Consider the following 18,194-nt stretch of genomic DNA (forward strand, 5'->3'; position numbering starts at 1 on the left):
TGACAACGGTGACACCCTACATAGAGCTTGCCATGGAAGGAGCCTTGCGTGTGTTGAAGGATTTCAAGGAAGAGTTGAAGTCAAAGGACAAGCATCTCCAAAACTCCAACATATTCCCCATTACTGCACAACAAGTAACGCTATTATTCTCGTTTATTTTTCCAATCAAATCTAATAATTCCAACTTACAATTTTAAATACTTTGACTTCTTACAGTTAAATCCAAATAACCTTGTGGACATCATAACTAAGATTAATAAAATAAATATTGATTGCTTCAAACCAATAATCTCCGTGGGATCGACCCTTACTCACGTAAGGTATTACTTGGACGACCCAGTGCACTTGCTGGTTAGTTGTGCGAATTGCCAAAGAGTTAGATTGCATTTCGTGCACCACACCTTAGCCTCCACCTGACACGTCATCCAGGAAACCTGTTAGCAACCGATCATAGGGGTCGATTCGTTCACTTTTGTCGTTGGTTGAGGATCGGGTAGAGGTTTCTGGATGATAAAGGTGCGATATGTCCCTCTTTAAAATGTTTAAGGGCCGGAAAGGGCATTTACCCAAAGACAAATGATAAAAGCGCTCTTGCAAAGAAAAAACCTCATTGGTCTTCAAAGTTTCCATTTTTGTGGCACTTCAATCAAAGTAATAACAATATTGAAGGTGAAACCATCAATTTGCCTCCAAGCACCGGAAATGTAACACCCTACCATACAGAGTCTTATGCTTAAGTCATAATTCAGAGATGGCAAGGTATTACGACCTCTAAAATAAAAATTCAGTACGTATAGTAGTATGAATGATTGATTATAACTAGGAGCCTTTGTAGAAAAAGGGGTAAACAAAAACCGTAACTCAAAAGCGCAACACTCCGATCGTTAACGTAACGAACAGGGATAACCCAACGCGAGATTATATATATACAAAGGAGTGTCAAAAACAGGAATATCAAGACTCAAGATCCGGTTGCGAAGATAACCGGTCCGAGCATAGCAATATATACATACGATAAAATAATGAAAACCCCAAAGGAAACCCAAAGGGACACAAATACATAAAACCTATTCTCCAAAATCTCCCATAAGAGGAGTCATCACAGTTTGTATTATTTAATGGAGATAAAAGTATCTAAGCAAAACATATAAACCGAAACATAGTCCCGAGAACAAAGGATCTTCGCAAATCTAGAAGTCTCCAGCATGCCTCAGCGGGAAAACTCACGTCCTGCATCTGAAAACCACAAAATCCGCATGGGTGAGAACCAGAGGTCCCCAGCATGGTAACAGCTTCCACATATATAATACATAATAATAGAGGAAACCCAAAGGCAATCCAAGAACTTCCTCCAGATAATTTCAAAGCTTATAAACAAGCTAAACCATATAAGGGTATCTGACTAAAGATTCTTCAGTCTAACTAATACTTCCCTTTCCAATTCCTTCTTACCTCCCAACCACCAGCAGGGGTATAATGACAATTCATATAATATGCATATGATGTATGCTTGTCCTAATGGCTGATGAGTCTCATCTGTCGGTTATAAAGCCAACCCGACAAGTCCTGGCAGCTAACCATTGGACTGTCCCTCTGTCGCGCATCCCCAACTCGAGTTATACTCGTTATAAACTTGATCATAAACATGATCCATATCCATCACCCTCACTGGTGAATATTTCGGGGGCGAGCTCATCCGGGCCTTTCACAGTGCCCGGCCACACTTACGACATAGGGTTAACAGAGTTTCGAGTCTCAACCTGGAGCACGTGGTGGCTAGCCACTGCTACTACCCAGGGAAACCCTCATCTCCGATGGTGGAAGTGCAAACATTCACAATTCATTCAATCAGCATATATGCATTTATACTTAGCCATAAACATGGCTCCGCCGTCACACGGCAATAATCTAGCCATCCGGCTCACGGTTAAATCCATAACCATCCAATTCATTAACATTTACGGCCCTTCGGCCCATGGCATAACAAGCACCTCCACCGCCATTCTCCGCATCTCACATAATCATCTTTGATCCTCAATGATCATACATATTTCCCCCTTGCTTCACTCGCAAGTTACCACATTCACTAGCCCTTTTTCTCATGCTAGGTATATCATAATGATTTAAGACATAAATGGTGAGATCGGAGGCTTAGAAGTATGAGATTTGGCTTTTAAAACTCAAAAATCAACTTTGGGATGAAAACAGGGCCACGCGTACGCGCACTCCACGCGCACGCGTGGATGGCCTCAAAAACTCATCGACGCGTAAGCGTCATGCACGCTAACGCGTGGATTAAAATTTGCCAATCGACGCGCACGCGTCAACCACGCGTATGCGCGGGTGTTCTCGTGCCCCAGGCACAATACTGGCACAGTTCTGGCATAACTCTCTGGAAAATGGCTGGGCATTGGGTGCAGCACAATCGGCGCGCCCGCGCACATCACGCGCACGCGTGGATGGCGCTTTTTGGAAGATCGGCGCGTACGCGCCAAGTGCGCCCACGCGCAAGGGGTCATTCTGCTAAAAAATTTCTAAGTTAAAGGCTGCAGAATTCACATATTTAAACCCCAATCTTCCGACGGACATAACTTTCTCATTTTAAATCGTTTTTCACCCGTCCTTCGAACGGCATGGACATCCCGGATCCAATTTCATTTCTAAACAGATTTGGTACAAAACAGAGATCCGTAGTCCAAGTTATGTTCCGCCAAAGTATGCCCAAAAACCATATTTTCATACAAACCCACCAAGTGCCATTTTCAAAACAAGCCATTTTCAACTCTTTTCAAAATCAATCAAAACATGCCAATTTCATCCCTTTTCTTTGAAATCAATCAAAATATATCAAATTCAACATCAAGCCTCCTCAACTCACACATTGACATATTACCACGATTTACAAAATTACTATCCCATCACTTTAACCCACTTCACCCAAGTGGCTCAAACCCAAACACATTGACATATCATATACTCTTCCTCATGCCAATTTTCAACAACACCAATTCCAATTAACCATCATTATACATAATCAATATCATATTCACCATCAACATGGTTCAACCCACAATTCAACCATAACCAATCATCAAGCATATATCACAACATGCATACTTCTCATACATCATACCATTAAGGTATCAATAATCATCATCACATATATGACCACATCATATATCTCAATCATTTAACAACATCAACCATTCAATGCCTATCTTAGGGCCTCTAGCCTAAGTATTTCCTACCACATTACATATTAGATACGGGAAACCGAAACCATACCTTAGCCGATTTTCCCAAGCTCCCCCGGAGCACTTCCAAATCACTTATTCACAAGCTCTCAAGGCCTCAACACCTCCAAGAACAGATTTTTCACCACCAAACCCTTTCCAAGCTTTTCAATATCACCAATCAAGCTCCAATATCCATAAATACACAACCTAAGCCACAACCATCATACCCATACACAACATCTCAAAACCCAAATATCATAGAACAACAAAATTACACTAGGGTTGAGAATCTTACCACACCCAAGGTCCAAGGAGACAAGATTAACATTCTCCTTCAAGAGAGTTGGGTCCTATAACATCAAAGAACCCAAAATCTCAACATTTTACCCATGAAACTCGAAAATAAGGGCTGGAATTTCGAACAGAAACACGTGACTTACCTCAAGATTAATTGTATGGGTTTTGTAGAGCTCTCCGCGGTGAACGTATGGCCGCAAACGGAGTGGCAATCGGAGCTCTAGATCAAAAGTTATGGTGGTTTGAAGATCAACCAAGGGAGAGAACTTGAGAGAGTGTTCTTCCTCCCTTTCTCTCTAATTTCAGCGTGTTTGAGTGTGTTGTGAGGAGAGAGAGTGCTGAAAACTAGGGCTTTGGTTTAGTTGTGTTGGGCCAAGGGCCCACTTTGGGTCCGTTTGGCCCGATTTGGCCCGTTCGGTCCAATCTTGGTCCAAATTCTATAAAATTGGTACCAAAATTCTCGTCTTAATCCAGTAATCCTAAAATACATTAACATATATTTAGTTCTCCACCAAATATCTCTAAGAATATCATATTCAAAATATATCTAAACACGAAGAATTATCTAAACATATATTTACATAACAAAAGACCATAAGCCAGCATTCCAACTTTGCTTGCAGAATAAATCCAGACGTCTAGTGAGGTGTCTCTCAACCTACATCTGAAAACTACAAATATATATGGAATGAGAATTGGAGGTTTTCAGCATGGTAATGGTACCAACATAAATAATATATAAGGTCTCAAAAAAGCCATAAGTGATCCTAGAACTCCGATATTTAGAATTAAACTTAAAGAATAAGCTATACCAGATTTTTTATTATGTAGTCTAACGTCTTTAAGTTTATAAATTAAATCATAATTTAACCCTTCAAACCCTGCTTCCTCCAACCCTCAAAAACACCGGTAGAATTGCCCTCGTCACTCCTTCTCCAGACAAGTGGGCATCTCAGTTGCACAGACATACAATACAGACAAAGAAAACATAAATAGGATGCAGTTACAGTAGGTAAAACATATAGCAAATAGACAGAGTAATTCAAATAGGCAAACCCAAGTAATGCAAACTCAAACAAAACAAACAAATGCATATGATGAATGCCTATTGGTGCGCAGAATTGAACTCCGCACAACTGAACCAGCAAGTGCACCGGGTCGTCCAAGTAATACCTCAGGTGAGTGAGGGTCGAATCCCATGGAGATTTTCAGATTGAGCAAGCAATGGCTATCTTGTAAATCTTAGTCAGGTGATTAGAAAAGACGATTGTTTGTTTAAACACATAAACAAAATAGTAAAGAACGAAATACCAGATTGATGTGAAAACAGTGATAAAGATTCAGTTAAGGCTTTGGAGATGCTATTTCTTTCCGGATTAACTTTTCTTACTGTCTACTTCAATAACGAATGATTCATTAAATGGCAGCCGTAACTGACTAACTCATGTCCTCTCATCAAGTTAATCTCTTTTAAACCACAGCAGTCCACCATATTCGAGTAACTCATGTCCTCTCATCAAGTTGACTCATGGCTTCTCACTGTATTCGAAGATGAAGCTCTAAGAAATCCACTCCCCTTCGCGATCCTACTCAAAACGCCACACACAAGGTCGGATCTTCCGGATTAGAGAGTGCTGCTTTTCTGACTCTAGCCTTAACGCCACAGAGACCTCAGTAACTCAAGGTCAACGAGATTTCATGTCACGTATCCAAAGTTGCCTAGGTACTTTTTTGGAATCCGCAATGCATTCTCTAGCTTTAGTTCAATGATATCTGGGTCAGGACTCGCACGGAACCCATGTAGAACAAGGATGAATGTCACAGTTCACCCCCAATTCATTGAGATTGAAGAACGAGAATGCATAAGAGAATAAAATCAGACATATTGAAATAGAAACAGTAATATTATTAATCCATGAGAATTAGCAGAGATCCTAACCCTAACTTAGGAGGTTTAGTTGCTCATAACTTACAGAAAATAGTAATGTAATTCGAAAATAGTGTGGAAAAAGTCCTAGCATACGTGATATCTTCTTTAAATACTAATTGATCCACTACCACGAAAATAGATCCAAACCCCTCGGACTTTAGTAAGGCAGAGATGAAATCTAGAGAGACACTTTCTCATGATCGCTCTGATGGAGGTAGAGGTTCCAACAACCCACTTGTGTCTTGTTTTCAATCTTATCTTGTTGGCACACAAGACAAGTCTTCACATAGCTCTCCACTTCATCTTTCATTTGAGGCCAATAATAAGAAGATTCAAGGAGTGCCAAGGTCCTTTCCTGACCTTGGTGACTAGCCCACTTGGTGTCGTGGCATTCTCTCACTAATTTTCTTCTTAAATTTTCCCATTTAGGGACGTATAGTCTTCTCCCTTTAGTATAGAGAAGGTCATTTTCTAGCCAAAATGTTTTGGTCTTACCTTCTTTAGCCAACTCTACCAAATTCTTTACTAATGGATCGTGATGCAACCCTTCCTTGATGGTATGCACAATATCTCCTTCAACCATAGAAATAGCCGCCAACTCAGCCTTGCGATTCAGCGCATCTGCTACCACATTAGTCTTGCCTGACTTATATTTAAATTCAAAATCAAACTCAACTAAGAAATCTTGCCACCTAGCTTGTTTGGGGCTTAACTTCTTCTGAGTTTGGAAGTAGCTTGTAGCTACCATCTGTGTTAACGATGAAGTGTGAACCAAGCAAGTAGTGACGCCAAGTTCTCAGACAATGCACTACCGCGATCATCTCCTTCTCTTGGACGGTATATCACCTCTCTGTATTATTCAACTTGTGACTCCCAAATGCAATCGGATGTCCTTCTTGCATCAGAACCCCTCCAATAGCGTAGTCAAAAGTATTAGTGTGGACTTCAAATACCTTTGAGTAGTCGGGTAGTGCTAGTACTGGTCCTTTTGTGATAGCAGCCTTCAACTCATCAAAGGCCTTTTGACACTCCTTTGACCATTCTCAAGAGTAATTCTTCTTGAGAAGATCAGTTAATGGTGTAGCCTTTCAGAGTATCCCTTGATAAACCTTCGATAGTAATTAGCTAACCCAAGGAATGACCTCAATTTAGATACCTTATTTGGCAGCTCCCATTCTTTGATAGCCCTCACCTTTCCTTGATCCATGCAGAGAGTTTCATCTTTAATGATATGTCCCAAGAAGTGGACTTCATCCCTTGCAAAGGAATACTTTTCCTTCTTCACATATAGGTTATTCTCTCGCAAAATCTTAAACACGGTTCATAAGTGTTCTACATGTTCCTCCAAGGTATTGCTATAGACAACAATGTCATCCAAGTAGACAACTACAAACCAATCAAGGTAAGGTCGAAAGATCTCGTTCATCAAGGTACAAAAGGTCGCAGGAGCATTGGTCAAGCCAAAAGGCATCACCAACTACTCATACGATCCATACCTCGTGACACACGTGGTCTTAGGCTCATCAGCATCAGCAATTCTCACTTGGTGATATCCTGATCTCAAATCCAGTTTTGAGAACCACTTAGCTCTACCAAGTTGATCAAACAAATCAGTTATCAAAGGAATAGGGTATTTGTTCTTGATGGTTACCATGTTAAGTACTCGATAGTCGATGTATAGTCTTAACAAACCATCATGCTTCTTTTAGAACAAGACTGGTGCGCCATAAGGTGCATTCGATGGACGGATGAATCCAGCATCTAGCAAATCCTTGAGTTACTTCTTCAACTCCTCAATTTCTGGCAGTGTCATCCTATAAGGGGTTGAAGCAGGCGGCTTTGCTCCTGACTCCAATTCAATCTTGTGGTCCACCTTCCTCCTAGGTGGTAATTGTTTTGGCAAATTGGGAGGCATCACATCCTTATTTTCTTCAAGGGCTTCCTTGATTTTGGGAGGAATGTCTTCTCTTTTAGGCGTTGATTCCTCTTGTAATAGAGTCAAATATGTAATTTCTCCCTTCTTGAATCCTTTCTTGAGTTGCATAACAGAGAGCATCGGTGATCCTCCAACTTTAGAGACTATAGGAACCATGCATGGAGACTCTTTCTCCATGACACATAACATGTCATAGTATGGCATAGGTATTATATTTGCCTTCCTTTGTAAATCAAGCCCGATAATTATTTTGAAATCGTCCATAGGTGCTACTGAGAAATCTACAAGGCCCTTCCAAGAACCAAGAGTCATCTCAACCCCTTTTGCTACTTTCTTAAAGGGTTCACCCTTGGTGTTCACGGGTTTGAACCAACGCTTTTCGGTGATCTTCAACCCAAGCCTCTTTGCTTCATCAGGCATGATGAAGTTGTGTGTAGCACCAGTGTCGATCATAGCCATGACAGGTTTTTTTATTGATAAAGACTTTGACATACATCAAGCCTTTCTTTTCTGCAGTGCTTACCTCTTTGCCCTTCACAGCATTTATGTGTTGGATAGATCCAACACACTTAGTTACTTGAGTTTGAGCTTCTCGTTCCTCGGCGATAGATGCCAAAGTATCTAGCTTGGGACAATCCTTCATTTGGTGTGGTCCCTTGCACACGAAGCATCTTCCTTTGGGCACAAAGCCTTCTTTTTTTCTTCGTACTCTTTTTTTGAAGAGTATTTTCCTTCCTTCTTGGTTGAGAAACTCTTCTCCTTGTCTCCACCACCTTTAGTAGAACTAGGCTTGGAAGAAGACTTCGGTTTAGAGTCTCCCTTATGATACTTAGTAAGTGATTCGGCCACCACGATGGCCTCATCGACATCCTTAACATTCCTTCTTTGTAGTTCTTGTTTTGCCCAATGTTAGAGTCCATCAATGAAGAAGAACAATGCATCATCTGATGCTAAGTTAGGAATTTGAAGCGTGAGAGTAGTGAACTCCTTTACGTAGTTGCTAATCGTACTCTTGTGCTTCAACTCCCTCAACTTCTTCCTTGCTTCATAAACCACATTTTCAGGAAAAAATTGTCTTTTCAACTCCCTTTTAAAATCTTCCTATGTGGTTATGTTGCAAGTACCCTTTTCCATATCTATGCACTTTCTCATCCACCACAAAGTAGCATTATCAAAAAGTTAGAGAGCTGCAGTCCATACCTTTATTGCTTCTTCGATCACCCTTTAGCCTTCAAAGTACCTCTCCATTTGCTATAGGAAGTTCTCCACCTCTTGAGCGTCCCTCACGCCCTTGAACTCCTTTGGCTTTGGAAGATCAATCTTTGTCGTCTCCCTTATAGATTTTACCTCCTCAAACCAAACTTGAACTTCCTCAAATAATTTCAAGGAATTCTCAAGCTTCTCTTCAATTTGGAGCATGCTTTCTTTGAAAGCATCTAGTTCTCCTAACACGTGAACCTCGAAAGTCTCTTTGTCATGTTCTATCCTTTGGAAGTGCTCATCCATAGAGGATAGAACATTCTCCAACATAGAAACTCTCTCTTCTAAGAAGTTAGAGTCCTTACCTCTAGGCTCAGTTGAAGAGCGCACCTTCTTGCTTCCCCATTGAGAAGGAATAATATCCCTTCCCCTTTGAGACTCAACATGCTCCATGGTTACACTAGAAGCCATACCCACAAACCACTTGTACTCCCTCTCAAACCTTGCTCTGATGCCAAATTTTCACGGCCTTGGACACACTCCAACGCTACCGTGCCGGCACTCGAACTTACTCAACCTCTTGAACTAAGACCAAGTCAGCCTAACCCTCATTATTTAGCAAGAAAGCTAAGAACACAAGAGAACACAAGAGAAAGAAAGCTTTGGTGGAAAGAACATTCTATTACTCAAGTGTTTATTACAAGTAACTCACACATAACTCACACATACTCTCACATCCTATTTATAGCCATCCACCTCCTTAATGGATGGTTATGATTAAATCTAATCAACAGTCCAGATTAATTATCTAGAACCTTCGTTACAAATATCTATCCTACTACAACTTTCTAAATACTTCTAGATTATTTTATACTACTCCTCATACTTCTATATACATCCACACTCTTCTAGAATACTCTATGATCTTCTAGAGTCTTCTAGAACCTTTTAGAATATTCTGGAACCTTCTAAAACATTCTAGAACATTTCGGAACTATCTAGAGCATTCTCAAACACACCAGAAAATTTTACAAACACTGTTAAATCTAACCTTCTAAAACTTACCATGATAATGTAAATGAATTTTGTAGATAAAGAGTTAATACGCAATGTGTTATAATACACAAAATACGTGTTGGACACATATATTTTAATACTGTAATATATTTTAAATACTATTTTTATCTCTATATTAAAAATAATTTCTGTTTCACTGTTTTTATATTTTTTTTTCTTTTATTTATTTGTTTGGGCTGAATCCTTTAACCGAATTATGATATCATATCATACGGAAAAAGAAAAAGACTCAAGTAGGTACAACAAATTAATTATTAATTTATCAGACTAAAAAATACCGTTAACAAAAATGGTAGGCTCCGTTCCACTTCCAGTTCCAGTTAGTTTCTTTACAAGTCATAATCACAAACTGATCACTGAGACAATATTGTTTGTTACCGTTTCTCATAAGTCACATCACATGTGACTCCTACTGTGGGCCCCGTTCTACATGGTCCACCAAATAATCACTTATTTGAGAGACAATAGAATAGTTTGTGTATTTTTTACTCTGGTAGTAGAATAGTTTGAGAGACAATAGAATAAAGAATCAATTATTTTCCATTTGAATAAACATGATAATCGTAAAAAATTAGACATTTTAATTTGGCATTTCGAAACAATAGTAGAAAAGTGATGAAAATAATTATTTAACACTAAATATATGAATAAAGAAATTTAATAATTTGCACAATAACTTTTTTTAATATCTTCACGTTAAAAGGGAGGGAAGGGGGAGATGCATAGGTGAATTGATATATTATTTATTGTTAGGTGATATATTTTGATATTTTAAATATTTTTTAATGATAAAAATTCACGTACAGTTATTTTTATACGAAGTTGATAATAAAAATTTGTTAAATAATTTAACAGATTTAGCTAAATTATTATTTAACGATTCTTGACTAATTTGTTAAATTTTCTAACAATTTTTTACTATCAATTTTATATAAAGATAACAACAAATAAATTTTTACCATTTTTAATTTATATTAAAATACTTTTTCCTTATTTAGTCATTTCTTAAAATTTATAGTTTAATTCATGTGACCAAGGTAGTAAAATTGTAATTTTTATTTCGACACGAAAAGCTAATGCAAAATCGTAATTCGTAAAATCGTTAGACGAAACGTAAATCTAACTCGTAAATCATAAAATCTGAAAAATATAAAAAATATAACAAAATTACACATAATTGAATATAACACTAATTAAAGAAACTTTATTAAATAATTCAAAAAAGATATTTATTTAACAATTTAAAAATATAATCACATTCAAAATATTTATATATTCATAAAAAGAAAAGAGCTGCACATTCAAACTACACATTAGCAAATTTACTAATTTAAATGTTTCAAAACACAAATTTACTAGTATTCTTTTTTTTTTATTGACATAGGTCCAGGTCCACAATTGGACCGACCTAATATAAGCTACCCATCCTTATCCCCATCACAATCAGACACCCTTTTTCAACCCGTTTCTTCCCAACCTAGATCCCCAACACTTACTGCAATCCAAATACCCTATGATTGTGCTTACAAAGCTCCTTCCAATGGCAAATCCATCTCCTTTGGCGTGTTGAGCATATTGTCTATAAAATTCTTTTACAATATCTTTTCTGCACTCCCCTCCTAGATTTTGGGTCACTCAGTTTTCATGAAGAGACACCGCAAAACTGCCGCATGAAGGAGAAGTTGGTATTGCATTTTCTTTCACCTTCCTTGTTTTTTTGTTCAAGCTCTCGATTAGCCCTCCTCCGCAGAGGAGGAAGACAGCACCAGTCGCATTGTATGTGATGCCTCTTTTGGTTTGAAGAATGCCCCTGTTGCAAGAACTTTACTCCATTCTAGGGTTCCTTTTCAACTTTTTTCTATACGTTCTGGGTTGAATTTGGGCGAATTTCAAACTAGGTTAGGAAACAATGGAACACCGCTTATGGATGGATGAGTCTTCTTCCTCTCACACGGGATCACCAACAAAATCATGATTCCAGCGATTTTGCGACTTTGCTCGACGATTCCACACAAACAACACTGTTGTCACTCGAAAAATAAAATTGGAATGGAAAGGAGCTGCAAAATCGCAAAAACGTGCGATTTCACGAGTTAAATCGCGATTTTGACTACCTTGCATGTGACAAGGGTTTTGATATGGAGTAAAAAATAAAAAATGTGCCTAACAACAAAAGTTGTCTCTCAATAACCCAAACGGCTTATTATAAATAAATTAACTCCATCAAATTTAGCGATTTTTTTAAATAAATAATTATTTATTTTAATTATCAAAATATATAATTTGTAACATATTTACTAATTTATATCACATTAATTTATTTCGTTTACAAAATAACAAAATAATTATAAATGTATCTCCTTAAAACTTAAATATTTCTCCTTTACGGTGTAAACGAGATATATTCATTATCACGGTATATTTGTGAACTTTTTTTTAATATTGTATTACTAGAAGTGAAATCCTTCATCATGAACCAATCTGTGTGTTAAACACAATTATGGCTATTTACAAAACGTCAGTGACATTTTGTGTTTCTTCAATTAAAATAATATTTTTTAACAAAACGTCAGTGACGTTTTGTGTTTTAATAATTAAAATAATATTTTTTATTACAAAAGTCAGTAACGTTTTGTTCTTTTATGATTAAAATTTTTTTTATTACAAAACGTCAGTGACGTTTTATGCTACTACCACAACCGTATAGAACACCAAAATGAACAAATATTTTTGTATTTCTCATTAAAATTATTCATATATAAAAATTTTAGCCTATATTTGTAAAGAAAAAATATAATTTTTAAAAATAATAAAAAATATTAATAATTTAAATTTAAACAAACTTTTAAAGATAAAACGTTTCAAATAATAGAAAAGATGAACAGTTTCAAAATAATAAGAAAAATAAACCATTTTAACTCGCTGATTAATGGGCGACTAGGGTACGCGTAATTTAAAACTGCTCATTTAAAATCAGCACAATCACCTAGAAATAACTAATAAGTTAAAATCGCATATCTCATCCTATTATTTTGAAACTATCATCTTCGGTCTTCTCTATTAGTTGAAACCGTTTTATTATTTGAAACGTTTTATTTCTAAAGATTTGGTCTAATTTAAATTATTAATATTTTTTATTAATTTAAAAAATTATATATTTTTATTTACAAATACACACATTTCGTTTATACTGTAAACAATATAATTATGAATATATTTTGTTTATACTGTAAATAAAATATGTGTATTTTTTCAAATTCAATATATCTTATTTGCAATGTAAATAAAATACATCAATGTGATGCAAATTATTAAATACACTACAAAATACATATTTTAATAATTAAAATAAATAAATTATTTATTTTAAAAGAATGGCCTCAAATTTAAAACAAAATTACTAATGTCTGGCATGCTGCAAAATACTACAGAATCTTACAATATATCAAATCAATTATGACCACTTTCTAAACCGTCACAGTAGAATAGTTATCCATGCGTTATCTTCGAGTGGTAGACACTATATAGTTCCTCATGCGTAGAAATATTTTTCTTTTTACACCACAACATTGCCCTTTGTTTATTTCTTTAGGGCAATTTTATGGTATTTTTTAATATTTAAAATTTTTTAATTTTTATACTTTTAAATTTAAAATTAATTATTTTACCTATTTTAATAATTAGATAATACTTTTTAGACACCATAGCAAACACCATTTCTTTAACCGAGTTTGTACAATAAAAGAAGAAATATCTTAATTTCCAAATAAACGCGGGTAGTGGAGGTAGGGGGAAATCGAAATCCCGTTTGAAGGGGTTTTTTTTTATAAATAAAAATAGAGTTTAATTTTGATGTATTAATAGTATAAAATATTTTAGAATAAAATATATTTTTTGTCCCTAAAATTTGATAAAAATTTTAAAAATACCTCTAAATTTTATTTTGTTTTAATGTTATCCCAAAAGTTTTCGATTTGCATTAAATATACCCTTTATGACTAATGTTTCAAAAAATTTAAGACCAATTCAACAACAATTTCATAAAAACAACCCTCAATATAAACAAATCAAACATAATTTTCATGCATTATTATTAGATTAGTCTTAAATTTTTTTGAAAATTTAGCCATCGAGAGTATATTTGATGCAAATTGAAAATTTATAGAAAAAATTGAAACAAAATAAAACTTAGGAGTATTTTTAAATTTTTTGTCAAATTTCTAATATTTTATATAATTATATAATCATATTTATTTTTTTACGATTATTTATATGATCAACAAAAATAGTTATTATTTTTTATAATGTAATATTATATATATATATTTAAATTAATTAAAAAATATACAAATATAATTAAAATCGTCTTCAACTTGTTTTTATTATTAGAATCATTTTCAATGTTACAAAACATTATAAAATCATTTTTTTGTCCCATAAATAATCTTTTTTGAATAATTTTACCCTTAAACAAAAATAATAAAAAAATCTCCACACCCTCTCTATTAATTTCACATCATCATTATTGCTTTGTATCTCCTCCTTCTCCCTTTTCTCACTACTATCACCACTGCCACCATAATCATCACCACTGCCGTCATAACCAATACACCTTTTTTTTATTACCCGTTTATCATCCTAAATTATTATCACCTACTCATTATTCCTAACACTTTTCTTTCAACAACAACAGCTCCAAATTAAATCAACACCAACATCTACAAAATAAATCAACAAAAATTTTAGATTAAACAATAATTCAATAATCAACAATCACAATTTCAGATCCAACATCAACAACAACAGAAATTACAAAAATTAAAAAGAAAAAAATGATGTTTATGCTCTTTAAAAGTTAAAAAAATAAAAAGAAAGGAAGAACGAAGATAGAAACAGAGAACTCAAAGGAGAGGTGGTGTTGCTGCCATCCGTTAACGACGTGTGAGAAGCTATGGCTACTAACGCTATCATAGCTGTAGCTGAGGATAAGAACGACGGTGATGGAGAACGACATGATGACGGCGGTCAAAACTAAAATTTCTGGAGTAAGAGATCCAAATCAATGGCTAGAGTTGAAACAACGCTATTAAAATTAATGCCGACATAGTTATTGTTGAAGACTAAAGAGGGACCGGAATAAGAATAAAAGAGTTTTTTTTAATATTATTTTTATTAATTATTAAGATAATTTGATAAAAGAAATTAAAATAAAAAAATAATTTTATAACATTTCATAATATTNATATCCTAAAAAAGATTATATCCTGATAAAGAAGTTTTTTTTTTAATTTTTTTTTGAAAATAATGAATTTTTTTATTTATAAAAGAAAAAAAAAATCCCCCTTTTGAAACTTTGTTACTACCACACTGACACTGAACAGTGTGCCCAGGCTGTTGTTTTGTGTTGTCGTCCTCTTATGGTTTGGGTGTTTGCTCCGTCTTTCAAAATTCCATCTCTACCATCACGCCCTCGTTACTCGTTAGTCTCAGCTACCTAAGGCCGCGTTTGCCTCTGTTGGAACTGGAAATGGAGGAAGAAGAACCAGTGAAAACGACGACGCATCAACATGAACCTCGAAAGTGTTCTGAGAAGAAGACTGTGAGTGTGAATGTGAGGGGTGAGATTGATACTTCTGTGCCCTTTGAATCTGTGAAGGAGGCAGTTACTCGATTCGGTGGCATCGGTTTCTGGAAGCCTATTATTCCTTCTCTTCCGCTTCCTTTTCATTCTCACCATGTATGCTATTCTTATAATCCTCTCTTTTTCCTTTTTTTCCCCTTTTGTTACTGTGTTGTGTATACAAAACTGGGAAGATAAAGATGAATAGTGGTAGTTCTCATGTGTAGTAGAAATGTTTTTGAAATTTTTTATTCTGCCATAAAATTATTTTATACCAGGTTAAAAATAGTACAAGAGATCGTTGAGGGAAAAAAACTGCTAGTATTTACTTATAAATATTATAAATTAAATTTCAGTTTAACAATAAAAAAATAGTAAAAGAATGTGAAAAATCCTTTGATTTTGCTTTATTATTCCGTATTTTCTTTTTTGAATTATGCTTCTCTTTCAAATGACATTTCCTTAAGATGGTTATTACTGAAGTTGCTTCCACTTTCGTTAGCAGCACGGCGGAGAAGAGGTGGACGGTGCAAAACTGGAGGAGCAGGCCATGGTGTTGGAGAAAGAATTGATCCTCAAAGAGAGGGAAACTCTTGATGTGTTAAAGGAATTGGAGAGTACCAAAAGGCTTGTTGAAGATTTGAGAACAAAGCTACAGAAGGAGGAAGCCGAAGCCAAAAAGAATGAAGAAAATGTGTTGGATGTTAGAAAGCAACAAGCTTCTAAGGAAGGTTTTATTCCCTGCCCTTCGTCTTCTCCGGCTTTGATACTAATGGAATTGAAGCAGGCCAAGTTGAACCTAACAAGAACTACTAATGATCTTGCTGATGTTCGAGCTTCTGTCGAATCGCTTAATAAGAAATTAGACAAGGAAAGAATCTCGCTTGAGAGAACCCGCGAGAGGCTTAGTCAGAATTCATTGAAAATATCTTCTCTTGAAGAAGAACTTAAACAGACCAGACTTAGAATAGAACTGGCAAAAGATGCTGAAATCAAGTGTGTTTCCGGTGACCCTTCGGATATCACGAGAGAGCTCCATCGATTGAGTTCTGAGACAGAGCATTTCAAGAAAATTGGAGAAGCCGCCAAGTCAGAAGTTTCGAGGACAATGTCTGAGATTGAACAGACTAGAAGTATGATAACAACTGCAGAAATTAGATTGGTTGCTGCCAGGAAAATGAAGGAAGCTGCTAGAGCCGCTGAAGCAGCTGCCATTGCAGAAATCAATGCTTTATCTAATCATGAGATTGAGAATTCACCCGAAAAGCATGATGGTGTTACTCTTTCATTTGAAGAGTATACTTCTCTTGCCTGCAAAGCTCAAGATGCTGAGGAACAATACAAGAAGAAAGTTTTCAGTGCCATGCTTGAAGTTGATGAGGCGAATTTGGAAAAAGAGAAAATCTTAAAGAAGGCAGAGGAAGCTTTGGAAGAATTGAAATCCAGCAAGAAGGTCCTTGATGAAGCTTTGGAAAGGGTCGAGGTGGCGAATAGAGGGAAGCTAGTGGTAGAGGAGGCTCTAAGGAAGTGGCGGTCCGAGAGTCACAAGAGACGCTCCTCGGTACAAAATTCTACCAAGTTCAAAACCTCTTATCCATCTCACCATCAGAGAGAATCAATATTACTTGATGTGAATGGATTGAATATTGTAAATGATGAAACCAAGCCAGTTCTTAAGCCAACGCTATCGATAGGACAAATACTGAGCCGAAAGCTGCTTCCGCCGCAAGATATTGAATCCATGTTGCCTGGAGAAAGAAGCTTTGTGAAAAGGAAGATGTCATTGGGTCAGATGCTTGGCAAACAAAATTCTGATTCATCCATTGATACACAAATTGAGAAAGAAAATGGACAGAAGCAGTTTTCTTCCAAGAGAAAGAAATTTGGGTTTGTGAGATTCTCACTTCTCTTGTCTAAACAACAAAAGAAGAAGAAGAAGAAGAAGCCAATGTTGAATTTGAGGTGATAGAATGAGTTTGATCAATTAATATGTTGTTTCATCTTGTTTTCTATGTACACGGTTGTTTGTATATTAATCACCTATTTATGCTTCCTATGCTAAGTTCTAGTTCTAGAGTTCTTAACTTATCCTCTTGAAAACTGGTAGTATGATATTCATTTGTCAGCTGTTTTTGTTGTGTTTATATTTGTATACTAACCTCCCTAGTTATTGCTTTCTATGCTAATTCTAGTTCTGCAGAGATCATTCACTTGAATAATTCTTTTTTTTTTCCTTGGTGATCTGATTCACATGAATTCTTAAGCTCTTGCAAATTGGTAGTGAAATATTCTCCTTTGTGTTTATAATTGTGGAATTTGACATTTCTATCAAAATTCAAAACAAAAATCGCTAATTTTCTTTTAACTTTCAGCTTTTACTCAGTCTTTTAATTTAAATAATATTATTTAATTAAATTTAAATTAAAACACATTCCTATTTTATAGATAAACACATTAGTAATCGAGATAAATTTAAATTTTAAATATTAAAATTTCTTTAATTTCCTACATACATCATAAAACAGTTACTTTATTATTTCTTCTCTCACGTTTCTTCTTTCTCTCTCCTGTAACTTTTTGTTTCTTCTCTGTCTGTCCTAAATATTTTGTATTTTCTTTTTATCCTAGTATATTGTCTCTCGACATGATATGATAGAATTTAATAGCGTCATTTGATTTATGTAGTCAATTTGATTTATGTAGTCAATTCCACCTAATGAGATAATGCTTTGTTATTGTTATTTGTTATCCTAGTATATTAAGAAATATAAGAATTAACATCTTTAATTATACTTAAAAAAATATAATAATTTATTTATTTAATAATAACTAAGTTGATCCTATTTGATTTTAATAATGGAATTACTACAAATAAAATATTTCATATTTTAATTTATT

The 18,194-nt window shown here is 35.3% G+C and overlaps 1 protein-coding gene across 2 annotated transcripts; it reads left to right on the plus strand.

Moving 5' to 3' along the window:
• Window positions 1-15,049: 15,049 nt before the first annotated feature.
• LOC107485249 (WEB family protein At2g38370) lies at window positions 15,050-17,489 on the plus strand. Of its 2 annotated transcripts, none has more exons than XM_016105763.3 (2): window positions 15,050-15,413; window positions 15,799-17,489. In XM_016105763.3, exons 1-2 carry the CDS (start codon window positions 15,204-15,206, stop codon window positions 17,260-17,262), a joined length of 1,674 nt encoding a protein of 557 aa, XP_015961249.1. In that variant the 5' UTR covers window positions 15,050-15,203; the 3' UTR covers window positions 17,263-17,489. The 2 variants fall into 2 exon arrangements, with proteins under 2 accessions (XP_015961249.1, XP_015961250.1); XM_016105764.3 differs by having other exon boundaries at window positions 15,802-17,489.
• Window positions 17,490-18,194: the final 705 nt, after the last annotated feature.

Source organism: Arachis duranensis, chromosome 4 (genome assembly GCF_000817695.3).
Source record: "Arachis duranensis cultivar V14167 chromosome 4, aradu.V14167.gnm2.J7QH, whole genome shotgun sequence".
Taxonomy (NCBI): domain Eukaryota; kingdom Viridiplantae; phylum Streptophyta; class Magnoliopsida; order Fabales; family Fabaceae; genus Arachis; species Arachis duranensis.

Excerpts from the sequence above, each read along its gene's own strand:
- LOC107485249 (XM_016105763.3), top strand. The coding sequence starts at position 15,204 with ATGGAGGAAGAAGAACCAGTGAAAACGACGACGCATCAACATGAACCT. Across the intron at positions 15,414-15,798 it reads TTCCTTTTCATTCTCACCAT|CAGCACGGCGGAGAAGAGGT; the intron begins GTATGCTATTCT and ends CACTTTCGTTAG.